The 14,473-nt window shown below is 35.9% G+C and overlaps 1 protein-coding gene across 1 annotated transcript; it reads left to right on the top strand.

Annotated features, from left to right (window-relative positions):
- Window positions 1-2,405: 2,405 nt before the first annotated feature.
- Window positions 2,406-6,503, top strand: LOC130049939 (uncharacterized). Its single transcript, XM_056148188.1, has one exon. It carries the CDS (start codon window positions 2,406-2,408, stop codon window positions 6,501-6,503), a length of 4,098 nt encoding a protein of 1,365 aa, XP_056004163.1.
- The last annotated feature ends 7,970 nt before the right edge of the window (window positions 6,504-14,473 follow it).

Below are 14,473 nucleotides of genomic sequence, written 5' to 3' on the forward strand. Positions count from 1 at the left end.
CCCCTCTCGGGCACTAATTAGAGAGGTCAGCCTTTTTTCGAGAAAAAAGTTAATAATGTTATTTACTGCGATACAAATTCGACTGATCAGGCGAGTCATGTCGCCCGGAGGCCTATCTTTTTTTTTTTTTATATATAATGCTAGATATATCTCGCAAAACTGAACAAATTTTGCTCTACATGTCCTATCAAAATTCTCTTGAGAAAAAAGTTATTGATTGCGACATTTATCAGATTGTTAAGGCGAGTCATAAGGCCCGTGGGCCTTTTTCTTGATGTCTCATTAAAAGTTTCTTGACTAAAATGTTATAGATTGCAACAATAACCCAACTGTTCAGGTGAGCCATGAGACCCGCAGGCCTATTTCTTAACATCGTTAGTTAACGCTTGCGAAACTTTTGTTCTACATGTCTTGTCAAAAGTTTCTCGAGAAAAAAGTTATTAATGTTATTAATTGTGATACAAATTCCACTGTTCAGGCGAGCCATGACGCACGGAGGCCTTTTTTTAATATCTATAGATAGAACTTGCAAAACTGAACAACTTTTATTCTACATGTTTTATCAAAGTTTCGTGAGGAAAAAGTGAATCATTGTAACAGAAATTCAATGGTTCAGGCGAGCCATGAGACCCATAGGCCCATTTCTGGATACGGCACGGAAGACCTCAATAAACTATACAACTTTTGTTATATATCTCTAAACAAAATATTTACGAGTATAAAGTTATGCGACATTTATCAGACTGTTAAGGCGAGTCATAAGGCCCGTGGGCCTTTTTCTTGATATCGTTTGAAAGATCTTGCAAAACTGAACAACTTTTGTTCCACATGTCTTATCAAAAGATTCTCGAGAAAAAAGTTAGTAATTGTGACACTAACAAACTGTTCAGGCGAGCCATGAGGTCCGTTGGCCTTTTTCATGATGTTGTTGGAAAGATCTTGCAAAACTGAACAACTTTTGTTCTAGATGTCTTATTAAAAGTTTTTTGACAAAAATGTTATAGATTGCAACAATAACCCAACTGTTCAGGTGAGCCATGAGACCCACAGGCCTATTTCTTAACATTGTTAGTTAACGCTTGCGAAACTGAACAACTTTTGTTCTACATGTCTTATCAAAAGTTTCTCCAGAAAAAAGTTATTGATTGTGACACTAATCAAACTCTTCAGGCGAGCTATGAGGCCCGTTGGCCTTTTTCATAATGTTGTTCGAAAGATCTTGCAAATCTCAACAACTTTTGTTATAGATATCTTATTAAAAGTTTCTTGACAAAAATGTTATAGATTGCAACAATAACCCAACTGTTCAGGTGAGCCATGAGACCCGAAGGCCTATTTCTTAACAATGTTAGTTAACGCTTGCGAAACTGAACAACTTTTGTTCTACATGTCTTGTCAAAAGTTTCTCGAGGAAAAAGTTATTAATTTTATTAATTGCGATACAAATTCGACTGTTCAGGCGAGCCATGACGCCCGGAGGCCTATTTTTAGATATCAATAGATAGAACTTGCAAAACTGAACAACTTTTATTCTACATGTCTTATCAAAAGTTTCGTGAGAAAAAAGTTAATCATTGTAACAGAAATTCAATGGTTCAGGCGAGCCATGAGGCCCATGGGCCCATTTCTTGATATGACACGAAAGATCTCAATAAACTGTACAACTTTTGTTATATATTTCTAAGCAAAATATTTACGAGTAAATAGTTATGATTTAAAACGTGGAGAAAAATGAGACACTTTTTTAAACTCCATTTTCGACCCCTACCGAGCTTCCATACTAGGCACTTCCGGAAATTTTGAAAACCCAGGTGCACAACTACAACATGTCGTCTAACATCATTGAAAATTTCAGCACTCTAGCTTTTATCGTTTTTGAGTTTTTGTCTGGACAAAATGGTCATCTGAAAATCGATAAAAGGGGGATAACTTCCAACCGGAAGTGATTTTGCAAAAATTGAAACGGCGGTACAAACTTCAAATGGCAACGCATCAATCCTGAAAATTTGAAGCAAATTGATCCAGCCATCTCCGAGAAATCTTCTGCACAAAAATCGGTAAGGAGAAAAAAAAAGAATAATAATGATGACGTGTACAACATTGCACCAGCTGAAGGGAAGAACCCAGTTCGAATGTTACAGGAACCTGGCAATGAAGCTAAAGCATTTCCTTGTCATTTTCCGAGTGGTCGTTTTTCATGGAATGAAGAAAGGTCAGAAAAATTAACACTTTCTAGGTATTTCAACAATAGGTTGATGAACGCAGATAACAGGTTTGCAAAGGATACCAATTACATTTTCTTTAGCCAATACATGTCTGAATTGAATCAAGTGATTGAGAAAACACAAATTTCACTTAGAAAATCTCTATCAAAATGTATCAGTGGGAAACCAGTAACTTTAAATATGTTGCAAGATCCAATGACGCTTTCCAGTTTGCTGAGGAATGATGACGCTATAAGATTTATGCAACCGATAAGAGGAACACCTGCTTACTGGGCAACTGCTCAAAAAGACCTCTTTGCTATGCTACGACAATTAGGAATCCCAACGTGGTTTTGTTCGTTTTCTGTAGCAGAGTATAGATGGAATGATGCTGTTAGAATCATATTACAACAACAAAGCATTGACAGAAACCCAGATCAAATGGAATGGTCAGAAAAGAATGATGTTTTAAGGTCCAATCCAGTTACAGTAGCTAGAATGTTTGAACATAGATTTCAAATATTTCACAGGGAAGTCATACTTTCACCAGCTGAACCAATAGGAAAGGTAGTAGACTTTTTTCAAAGAGTTGAGTTTCAGCAGAGGGGATCTCCCCACATGCACTGTTTATATTGGGTTGAAAATGCACCAAATATTGATTCTGATGGGGAGGAAGCTGTATGTAACTTCATTGACAGATATGTGGCATGTGCTGTACCATCAGAAAGTGATGACCCAGAATTGAGAAAAAGTGTTTTAGAAGTACAACAACATAGTAAAAAGCATTCAAAATCTTGCAAAAAGAAGGGTACAGAATGTAGGTTTAATTTCCCGAGGCCTCCATCGCAAAAAACATTCATAACAAGTATACAGGAGGAAGAAAAGTCGGATGAGTGTAAAATAGAAGCAAAGGTAAATAAGGAGTATGCCAAGGAAATATTAGTTAGTGTTTGGGATAAAGTACAGAATGATGAAGGAAACATAACGGCAGAGAAGATATTTGATGAACTTTCAATAACTCAGGAATTGTATGAAGAAGCCCATAACATGTTATCATCTAAAAGGTCTGTTATTCTCAAACGTTGCCCAAATGAAGTGTGGACAAACCAATATAACCCATGTCTTTTAAAATCCTGGGATGCTAATATGGACGTACAGTTTGTACTGGATCCATTCAGTTGCATTGTTTACATTGTTTCCTATATATCAAAGTCAGAAAGGGAAATGGGTATGTTACTCAAACAAACAAAATTGGAGGCTGAAGAAGGAAACTTTGATGCCAGACAGACAATGAAAAAAATTGGTTCAGCTTACTTGCATCACAGAGAAGTAAGTGCGCAGGAAGCTGTGTACAGAGTGTGTAACTTGAAGATGAAGGAGTGTTCTAGGAAAGTTGTTTTTGTACCTGTAGGCGATAACCCAGTGCGCTTAAGTAAGCCTTTGTCCTTGCTGAAGAAAAAATATTCAAAGGATGTAGAGATAAATGATGAGGAAGATGATGAGAATGAAGTTTGGATGACAAATATCATTGAACGTTACATGAACAGGCCAGATAAGCAAATGTTTCATGAAATGTGCCTTGCAGATTTTTGTTCTGAATTCAGAGTGCTGGCTAAATCTCAAGTTCCTAAGAAGGAAAATGAAAATGTGTTTGAATTACAGAATGGGAAGGGTTACGTGCAACGAAGAACGAGAACACAACATGCTATTGTGAGGTATCCAAGGTTCAGCGTTGAAAAAATGTCAGAAAAATATTATCAATCTCTTTTGCAACTTTTTCTTCCTAACTGGACAGAGGCACAGTTAAAACCACCTGGGTTTGATTTGTATAAGGATTTTTATGAAACTGGTTACGTAAAGATTTCTGGCAGAAAACGAAAGCAGTCTGTGAAGTCAATTGTGGATTTGAATCATTCGCGGTATTCAAAAAATGAAGATGCGATTGATAATGCCCAAGAAGCATATGAAATGAATGGTGAACAAGAAGATGCATGGTCACGCATATGTCCAGAAACAGAGGTTCTCAGAAGAGAAGGCCTAGCACACAGAAAAGACAACACAGTACCACAGGAAGGTAGTATGAATATTATACCGGATATTGAGAGTGGGACACATAATGCAGATGTCCTGTATCATGTAGAACAAAACATGAATTCTAGAGAGGCAATGATACCAATTCTTCAAAATCTGAATGAAACACAGAGGGAAATATTTTACATGGTGCGCGATTGGTGTCTAGGAAAGATTGTAGGGGAGAAATATAAACCCTTATATTTATTTGTAACTGGAGGTGCAGGTACTGGTAAAAGTCATCTCATCAAAGCTATTCATTACGAAGCATCACGTTTGCTTTCACGAATAATGTCTGATCCAGAGAGGATATCAGTGCTTCTCGCAGCATTCACAGGAACAGCAGCTTTCAATATTGGCGGAAATACACTTCACCACTTGTTTTCATTAAAAAAATATCTTCCATTGCCATATGAACCACTTGGAGAACAGAGTCTCAGTGAATTAAGAGTGAAGATAGGAGATCTTCAGATTCTTATCATTGATGAAATATCAATGGTGTACAAAAGACTTTTGTACTACATACACGAAAGGCTGGTACAGATTAAGAAATGCAGAGAACCATTTGGAGGAGTTTGTGTTATTGCTGTTGGGGACTTTTATCAGCTTCCTCCAGTTAAGCAGCGAAAAGATGAAAGGCTTTACAAAGAAAATATGACATATCCTGTGGACTACTGGCTTGACCTATTTAAGGTCATTGAGTTGAAAGGGATAATGAGACAAAGAGATGATTTGTCTTTTGCTGAGGTACTTAATTCTCTTCGTGTAAGAGAAAGAGATGAGCAATTGACACAGCAGCAAAGTAACTTGTTACAAGAATGTATCAGGGAAGGACCAGAAGATGTTCTTCATGTGTTTTCTACCAATGAGGAGGTAAACGCATTCAACCTGACAATGTTAAAGAGATCTTGTGATGATTTATTAGAAATTAATGCACAAGATTATAGGAAGGACAAAACATCTGGTAAACTGATGCTAAAAAGTAAACCTGTGACAACATCAAGAAGTGATGGACTTCAAAGTACTCTGATCTTGTCCATCAAAGCAAGAGTGATGCTCACAAGAAATTGTAATGTAGAAGATGGCCTTGTGAATGGAGTAATGGGATATATCTGTCAGTTCATATTTGAAGAAAACAGTGATAGAATTGTAAGAGCTGTGGGAATAGATTTTGATAATAAGGAAGTTGGAAAGAAGTCCGGGCAAAAAACAAAGGATGGGAAATTGGTGTTCATAGAAAGAGTGCAAGAAGAGATAAAGGACAAAGTTAGTACAGTGGTACGCCACCAATTTCCAATTAGGTTATCTTGGGCATGCACAGCACATAAGGTGCAAGGGATGACAACAGACAAAGTTGTAGTGAATTTAGATAGAGCATTTGCCCCAGGTCAGGCATATGTTGCACTATCAAGGGTTACATCAAAGGCCGGCCTATTTATTGATACTGAAGATCCAGCTCGATTGCAGAAAAATATTTATGCTGATTCAGAAGTAAAGACATCTCTAAATGAAATGGCGAAAGTTACTATTGGTGACATTTCACGAACTCTAAATTCCAGTGGAAAGAAAATAGTTTTGCATAATATACAGAGCTTAGGTAGCCATTTTGGAGATCTACAAAATGATGTGAGGTTCAATCAGGTTGATGTTATTTGCTTAACAGAGACATGGTTAAGATCTGGAGAAAACACAAAGAATTATGCTCTTCAAGGGTTTCAGTTTCATCATCTTCCTAGAATGGAAGCATATGAGGAAAGCACTGTCTCAAATCAGAGTTTACACATGTCAAGGGGTGGAGGCGTTGCTCTGTATTTGAAAGATGGTGAAAATTGTTATGATATTCGTTCACTGTCCCAGATGAATATTGAAGGAATAGCTGTGAAGTTGATAAAGGAGAATATTTTGTTGTTGTCTGTGTATCGACCATGCATGGTAAATATGGCAACATTCCTTAACAGTCTTCAGAAAGTTCTTAACTTCTTAAAAACAAGTGATCAAAACAGTATCATTTTGGGGGATTTTAATGAGGATGCCAAAGCCAATGGGCCACTTCAAAGATTTTTGAAAGATCAAAACTTCAGACAACTTGTATCCTTTAGCACCACTGAAGGGGGAACAACTTTGGATCATGTATATGTATCCAGTTCTATACAGATTGATAGTGTCCACCGATTACCCACATATTATAGTTACCATGATGCTGTCCTTCTGAAATTGATAGATAAATGATTGTGACGCTTCATTTTTAAAACAATTCAGTGTTATAAGAACTAAGTGTGTTGGTAGTCTTTATGCACCCCAGTATGACAAATGACTACAGTCGTACCGATACATTGGATGGAATTCCACGGTTTTAGAAACTTTACTCAGAAATATCTGAAACCGAGAAAATCACTTTCAATTTCCCTAACATAGTAATGTATATTAAAAATGCCATATGTCAAGAGAAGGAAAAATTAAGCAAAAAATCTTAGGGGTCATGAGTAATAAGCAATTTATTGAATTTTCTCAGATTGAAACCCTCTGAAAAATGTTAAACATCAGTTGTCAAATGGGATGAATTTCTTATAGTGGGATGATGGAGTCCACCAGCAGAGGCCACGACCCAGGGTCATGTTTTCCTAATCTTTAACTCATTTCCAGTTGTTTAACTAGTGGAAAATCCTACTCTAGCTAAAATTGTACAGGTACTTGGTGCATTCTCTCACCAGAGGGCGCACTACGCAAGCTTCACTTTCATCTCTATTATCGTCTGATAAATAATTCGGCTGACCACATGATCTCGCATGGACAAAATGGCGTCTTTGACTCCAACAGAAAGACACGTTTCTGTTCTTTGTGTAATGTCAGATTTTCATATAATATCGCTAATTTTTCTAATGTAGAGTCCATAGTTACGAAGTGAAAGTCAAATTAATACATTTGACAAGACAAAATAGTTCCATAAATATGGAGGTTGCACTAACGTTATACAGCGTTTCGATACCTACCAATGTGCTTTTAACTCATAAATTTATGTGTAATTTATGAAAATGATGCAGATTTATTTTGTGTTCAAAGATGCTCTGTTTTACAAAATTCTTGTAAATCAGACGATAACAGAGAAGTTGTGGAGCGTAGCGTAACGCCCTCTGGTGAGAGATTGGTACTTGGTGGGTGCACTTGCCAAATGCCGAACCCGATCTTTAAAGTTCCAATAAATAAAAATTACCATTAAATTTTCCCAGATTTCAGTTTAGTGATTCCCGTAGGTTGATATTTTCACATTAAAACACATAACGCTGAGCAACATTGAAAAATTACTCGCACAGAGAAAACCAAGTGGAAATTAGCTTGGAGTGGGAATTTTGAATCTAGGGTATATAAAAAGAAATTAAACAGGTTTGGATATTTCTGGAATTGTAGGGAAGTTTTAGCCAATCTTACTCAGTCCATAATAAGAAATAAGATTTTTATGAAGAATTTGGTGCTTCTGAATGTTTGATAAATTAAAAGAACTTCCAAATTTTATGGGGTGAGCAGGGAAGAGATAAAAAAGTCATGGGTCAGATCCACAAATATTTCTCTGGGAGGGGAGGGTTCCAACAAGGGAATGATTTGGGTTTGACAAATAAATGAAAAACTACTTTTATCCCGCGGGGAAGGGGGGGGGGTGAGAACTATTACTGCTTAGGTTGCTGTTTTTCATTCAAAAATGTCACCATGACTTGTTATTAACTTAGGAGAACGGAAGGGAGAGAGGATCTAACATCATATTTGGGGAATTAACAATAATTTAAGGAATTGATAATGATTCCTCAAGTGCAAGATACCAATTTGTTTTTGAGATATGCAGAATTGAAATATTTAAGGATCACCCATTAATGGGCCGTTTTGTAAAAATAAAAAAATTGCATATTGTGAAGAACATTATTCTGTACATTTTTTGTTCAACATTATTTATTAAATTTTTCCCCACTTCAAGATATAGAGTGTCAAAGATTTAAAATTCTGGCATATTTGACACTTAATTATCTACCATAAAATTTAGCTGCAGAACTGTGGCGTTATGGTTTTACATTTATGTTTTCTACCATAACACTGCAGATCCCGTAATACAAATATGGTGCAATTTACTGCGCAAAATCTTCTGCATTTGCGAGCAACGAGTAGGTCTTCCGTCCGATTCCTGACAAGAAAAGATCTTGACTGGAATAATTCAATTAATGAAGAACGGCTATACATGCAAAAATTAACAACTTTTGTTTTACATGTCTTATGAAAATTTTCTCGAGAAAGAAGTTATTGATTGCGACACTTAGCAGACTGTTCAGGCGAACCATGAGACCTCAGGGCCTTTTTCTTGATATTTTATTAAAGATCTTCTAAAACTGAACAACTCTTGTTCTACATGTCTTATAAAATGTTTCTCGAGAAAAAATATTGATTGATACACTAATCAGACTTTTCAGGTGAGCCAAGAGGCTCGTTAACCTTTTTCGTGATATTTTTCAAAAGATCTTGTAAAACTGAACAACTTTTGTTGTATATGTCTTACCAAATGTTTTTTGACAGAATTGATTGATTGCGACAATAATCAGACTCTTTGGGAGAGCCATGGGGCCCGTGGGCCTATTTATTAATATTATTTGAAAGATCTTGCAAAACTGAACAACTTTTGTTCTATATGTCTTATTAAAAGTTTTTGGACAAAAATGTTATTGATTGTGACAAAAATCTGACAGTTCAGGTGAGCCATGAGACCAGCAGGCCTATTTCTTGATATGGTTAGTTAAAGCTTGCGAAACTAATTAATTTTGTTCAATATGCCTTGTCAAAATTTCTCGAAAAAAAAATGTTAATAATGTTATTTACTGTGATACAAATTCGACTAATCAGGCGAGTCATGTCGCACGGAGGCCTATATTTTGATATCATTCTAGATATATCTCGCAAAAATGAACTCATTTTGTTCTACATGTCCTATCAAAATCTTCTTGAGAAAAAAGTTATTGATTGAAACTGAACAACTCTTATTTTACGTTTCTCGAGAAAAAAGTTATTGTGGCACTAATCAAACTGTTCAGGCAAGCTATGAAGCCCGTTGACTTTTTTCATGATGGTGTTCGAAAGATCTTGCAAAAGTGAACAACTTCTGTTCTAAATCTCTTATTAAAAGTTTCTTGAAATAAATGTTATAGATTGCAACAATAACCCAACTGTTCAGGTGAGCCATGAGACCCACAGGCCTATTCCTTTGAGACCCGCAGGCCTATTTCGTAACATCTTTAGTTAACACTTGCGAAACTGAACAACTTTTGTTCTACATGTCTTATCAAAGGTTTCTCGAGAAAAGTTATTGATTGTGAAACTAATTAAACTCTCCAGGCGAGCCATGAGCCCCGTTCGCCTTTTTCATGATGTTGTTCGAAAGATCTTGCAAAACTGAACAACTTTTGTTCTAGATGTCTTATTAAAAGTTTTTTAACAAAAATGTTATAGACTGCAACAATAACCCAACTGTTCAGGTGAGCCATGAGACCTGCAGACCTATTTCTTAAGATCGTTAGTTAACGCTTACGAAACTGAACAACTTTTGTTCTACATGTCTTGTCAAAAGTTTCTCGAGAAAAAAGTTATTAATTGTGATACAAATTCGACTGTTCAGGTGAGCCATGACACTCGGAGGCCTATTTTTTGATATCCGTAGATAGATCTTGCAAAACTGAACAACTTTTATTCTACATGTTTTATTAAAGTTTCGTGAGGAAAAAGTTAATCATTGTAACAGAAATTCAATGGTTCAGGCAAGCCATGGGCCCATACGGCACGAAAGACCTCAATAAACTGTACAACTTTTGTTATATATGTCTAAACAAAATATTTACGAGTATAAAATTATGCGATATTCGTCAGACTGTTAAGTCGAGTCATAAGGCCCACGGGCCTTTTTCTTGATATCATTTGAAAGATCTTGCAAAACTGAACAACTTTTGTTCTACTTGTCTTATAAAAAGATTCTCGAGAAAAAAGTTAGTAATTGTGACACTAATTAAACTCTTCAGGCGAGCCATGAGGCCCGCTCGCCTTTTTCATGATGTTGTTCGAAAGATCTTGCAAAACTGAACAACTTTTGTTCTAGATGTCTTATTAAAAGTTTCTTGAGAGAAAAGTTATTAATGTTATTAATTCTGGTACAAATTCCACTGTTCAGGCTAGCCATGACACCCGGAAGCCTTTTAAAGGATATCCGTAGATAAATCTTGCAAAACTGAACAACTTTTGTTCTACATGTCTTATCAAAAGTTTTTCGAGAAAAAAGTTATTGATTGTGACACTAATCAAACTGTTCAGGCGAGCCATGAGGCCCGTTCGCCTTTTTCATGATGTTGTTTGAAACATCTTGCAAAACTGAACAACTTTTGCTCTAGATGTCTCATTTAAAGTTTCTTGACTAAAATGTTATACATTGCAACAATAACCCAACTGTTCAGGTGAGCCATGAGACCCACAGGCCTTATTCTTCACATCGTTAGTTAACGCTTGCGAATCTGAACAACTTTTGTTCTACATGTCTTATAAAAGTTTCTCAAGAAAAAAGTTATTAATGTTATTAACTGTGATACAAATTCGACTGTTCAGGCGAGCCATGACGCCCGTAGGCCTATTTTTTGATATCATTAGATATGTCTTGCAAAACTGAACAACTTTTACTCTACGTGTTTCATCAAAGTTTGGTGAGGAAAAAGTTAATCATTGTAACCGAAACTTAATGGTACAGGCGAGCCATGAGGCCCATTGGCCCATTTCTTGATACGGCACGAAAGATCTCAATAAACTGTACAACTTTTGTTATATATATCTAAACAAAATATTTACGAGTATAAAGTTATGCGACATTTATCACTGTTAAGGTGAGTCTTAAGGCCCGTGGGCCTTTTTCTTGATATCGTTTGAAAGATCTTGCAAAACTGAACAACTTTTGTTCTACATGTCTTATCAAAAGATTCTCGAGAAAAAAGTTAGTAATTGTGACACTGATCAAACTGTTCAGGCGAGCCATGAGGTCCGTTCGCCTTTTTCATGATGTTGTTCGAAAGATCTTGCAAAACTGAACAACTTTTGTTCTAGATGTCTTATTAAAAGTTTCTTGACAAAAATGTTATAGATTGCAATAATCCAACTGTTCAGGCGAGCCATGAGACCCGCAGGCCTATTTCTTAACATCGTTAGTTAACGCTTGCGAAACTGAACAACTTTTGTTCTACATGTCTTGTCAAAAGTTTCTCGAGAAAAAAGTTATCAATGTTATTAATTGCGATACAAATTCGACTGTTCAGGCGAGCCATGACGCCCGGAAGCCTTTTTAAAGATATCTTTAAATAGATCTTGCAAAACTGAACAACTTTTATTCTACATGTCTTATCAAAAGTTTCGTGAGAAAAAAGTTAATAATTGTAACAGAAATTCAATGGTTCAGGCGAGCCATGAGGCCCATGGGCCTATTTCTTGATATGACACGAAAGATCTCAATAAACTGTACAACTTTTGTTATATATATCTAAACAAAATATTTACGAGTAAAAAGTTATAATTCAAAACGTGGAAAAGAATTGGACACTTTTTAAAACTCCATTTTCGACCTCTACCGAGCTTCCATACTAGGCACTTCCGGAAATTTTGAAAACCCAGGTGCACAACTACAACATGTCGTCTAACATCACTGAAAATTTCAGCACTCTAGCTTTTATCGTTTTTGAGGTTTTGTCTGGACAAAATGGTCATCTGAAAATCGATAAAAGGGGGATAACTTCCAACCGGACGTGATTTTTCAAAAATTGAAACGGCGGTACAAACTTCAAATGGCAACGCATCAATCCTGAAAATTTGAAGCAAATCGATCCAGCAATCTCCGAGAAATCTTCTGCACAAAAATCGGTAAGGAGAAAAAAAAAGAATAATAATAATAACTAGACACGATCTCGTTGCGAGCAACGAGTAGGTCTTCCGTCCGATTTGTTGATGCACTCGGAGTTAAAAAAAAAAAAAAGACAAATGAGTCCCAATTTAGTTTCTGACTTTAAGACACTTTAGATATAATCAATTTTTCATATCATAAGCTTCTGAAGCAAAGTTGCGGTGAAATTCGTTTGAAATTCGACTCTCCAGGCGAGCCATAAGGCCCGCGGGCCAATTTCTTGATGTCATTTGTTAGTCCTCTATAGACTCAACAACTTTAGTTTTATATGTCTTTACAAAATATTTACCTGTAAAAAGTTATTGAGATCGACCGATATCGACAAAAAATCGACTCTACAGGCGAGCCATTAGGACCATAGGCCTATTTCTTGATATCAATCGATAGATCTCGATAAACTGAACAACTTTTGTTCAATATGTCCTTACAAAATATTTACCAGTTACAAGTTTTTGAAATCGACTGATATCGACAAAAATCGACTCTACAGGCGAGCCATGAGGCCCACAGACCCATTTTTTGATATTGATCGATAGGTTATGACACATTGAACAACTTTTGTTGAATACTGCTTTTCAAAAAATATGTCGTTTTAAAGATATGAGGCGTCAAATATTTACGATTTTGGCCCTTAAAATCTCTAATTACGTAACATATGACCTACTTTTTGATTTGATAAGATCAAGCTCGTTGAGATGAACATTTCCGCTTCTACAACTTATTATAAAATATTAATAGTTTCTGAGATATTCTCAAAAACATTTGGACCCTTCTGAACCCCTAATTTAAAGGGCCAGCCCGTTTTGCTTGATATCGTAAGAAAGGCCTTGTCATTTTAAACATTTTTTGCTCAGCAAGTATTTAGAAATTCTTTACCGTTCTCGAGTTATCTCTACAAGAAATATTTAGGGGCCAAACTGTAGCTCCCTAACGGGGCCACATAGGGAAAAAACGAAATGTACATATTGTTTAGATTATCATTCTGAACAACTTTTGTTCAATAATGCTTTTCAAAATATTTGTCGTTTTCAAGATATGAGGCGTCAATTATTTATGATTTTGGCCCTTAAAATCCCTTATTACGTAACATATGACCTACTTTTTGATTTGATAAGAACAAGCTCGTTTAGATGAACATTTCCGCTTCAATGACTTATTACAAAATATTAATAGTTTCTGAGATATTCTCATAAACCTTTGGACCCTTCTGGGCCCCTAATTTAAAGGGTCAGCCCCTTTTGCTTGATATCGTAAGAAAGGTCATGACATTTCAAACATTTTTTGTTCAACAAGTATTTAGAAATTCTTTACCGTTCTCGAGTTATTTCTAGAAGTAATTTTTAGGGGCCAAACTGTAGCTCCCTAACGGGGCCACATAGAGTAAAGACGAAATATGCATATTGTTCAGATCATCATTCTGAACAAGTTTTGTTCTTTATTGCTTTTCAAAATATTTGTCGTTTTCGAGATACAAGGGGTAAAAAATTTATGGTTTTGGCCCTTAAAATCCCTTATTACGTAACATATGACCTAAATTTTTATATGAATAGATTTGGATTGTTGAGATGAACATTTTTTGTTCTTTGACTTATACCAAAATATTAACGATTTTTGAGATATTTGATCTAGACTTTGAGCCCTTCTAGATCCCTAATTTAAGGGGCTAGCCCCTAAATCTTGATATTTTCGAAAAGATCTTGTAAATGTGCACAACTTTTGTTCTACATGTCTTAACAAAATATTTGCAAGAAAAAAGATATTGGAGATCAAAGGTCAAAAATCGCCGAAATCGGCGAAAAATTTTGGCATCCATTTTTTCAGGTCCAGGCGAGCGTTTAGGCAAATCGCCTCCGGTAAAATCGAATCCCCCACAAATCTTCTAAAATGTTTACTCTATCTTGTGTAGAAATTTCAAGACTCTAGCTTCAAAACTAACGGAGGAGATGTGTGGACAACAAGGCCCTTCAAAAAGTCACTAAAAGAGAGATAACTCCTGACCGGAAGTGACGTCAAGCATGAAATTTTGCAAGAAAAGTCTCGTTACCAAAAGACATCTTTCCTGAAAATTTCGTGAAAATCGATCGAGAAATGGCTGAGAAAAATGCGTGTACTACCAAGGAAAATAATAATAATAATAATGAAGAAGAAGAACGCGAACAATAATAGTAAGGTCTTCCGCAGGAGACGGAAGACCTTAATAAGAAAAGTGAAAAATCAACAATAGAATAATAGAAGGGTCTTC

The sequence above is a fragment of the Ostrea edulis genome, chromosome 9 (genome assembly GCF_947568905.1).
Source record: "Ostrea edulis chromosome 9, xbOstEdul1.1, whole genome shotgun sequence".
Taxonomy (NCBI): domain Eukaryota; kingdom Metazoa; phylum Mollusca; class Bivalvia; order Ostreida; family Ostreidae; genus Ostrea; species Ostrea edulis.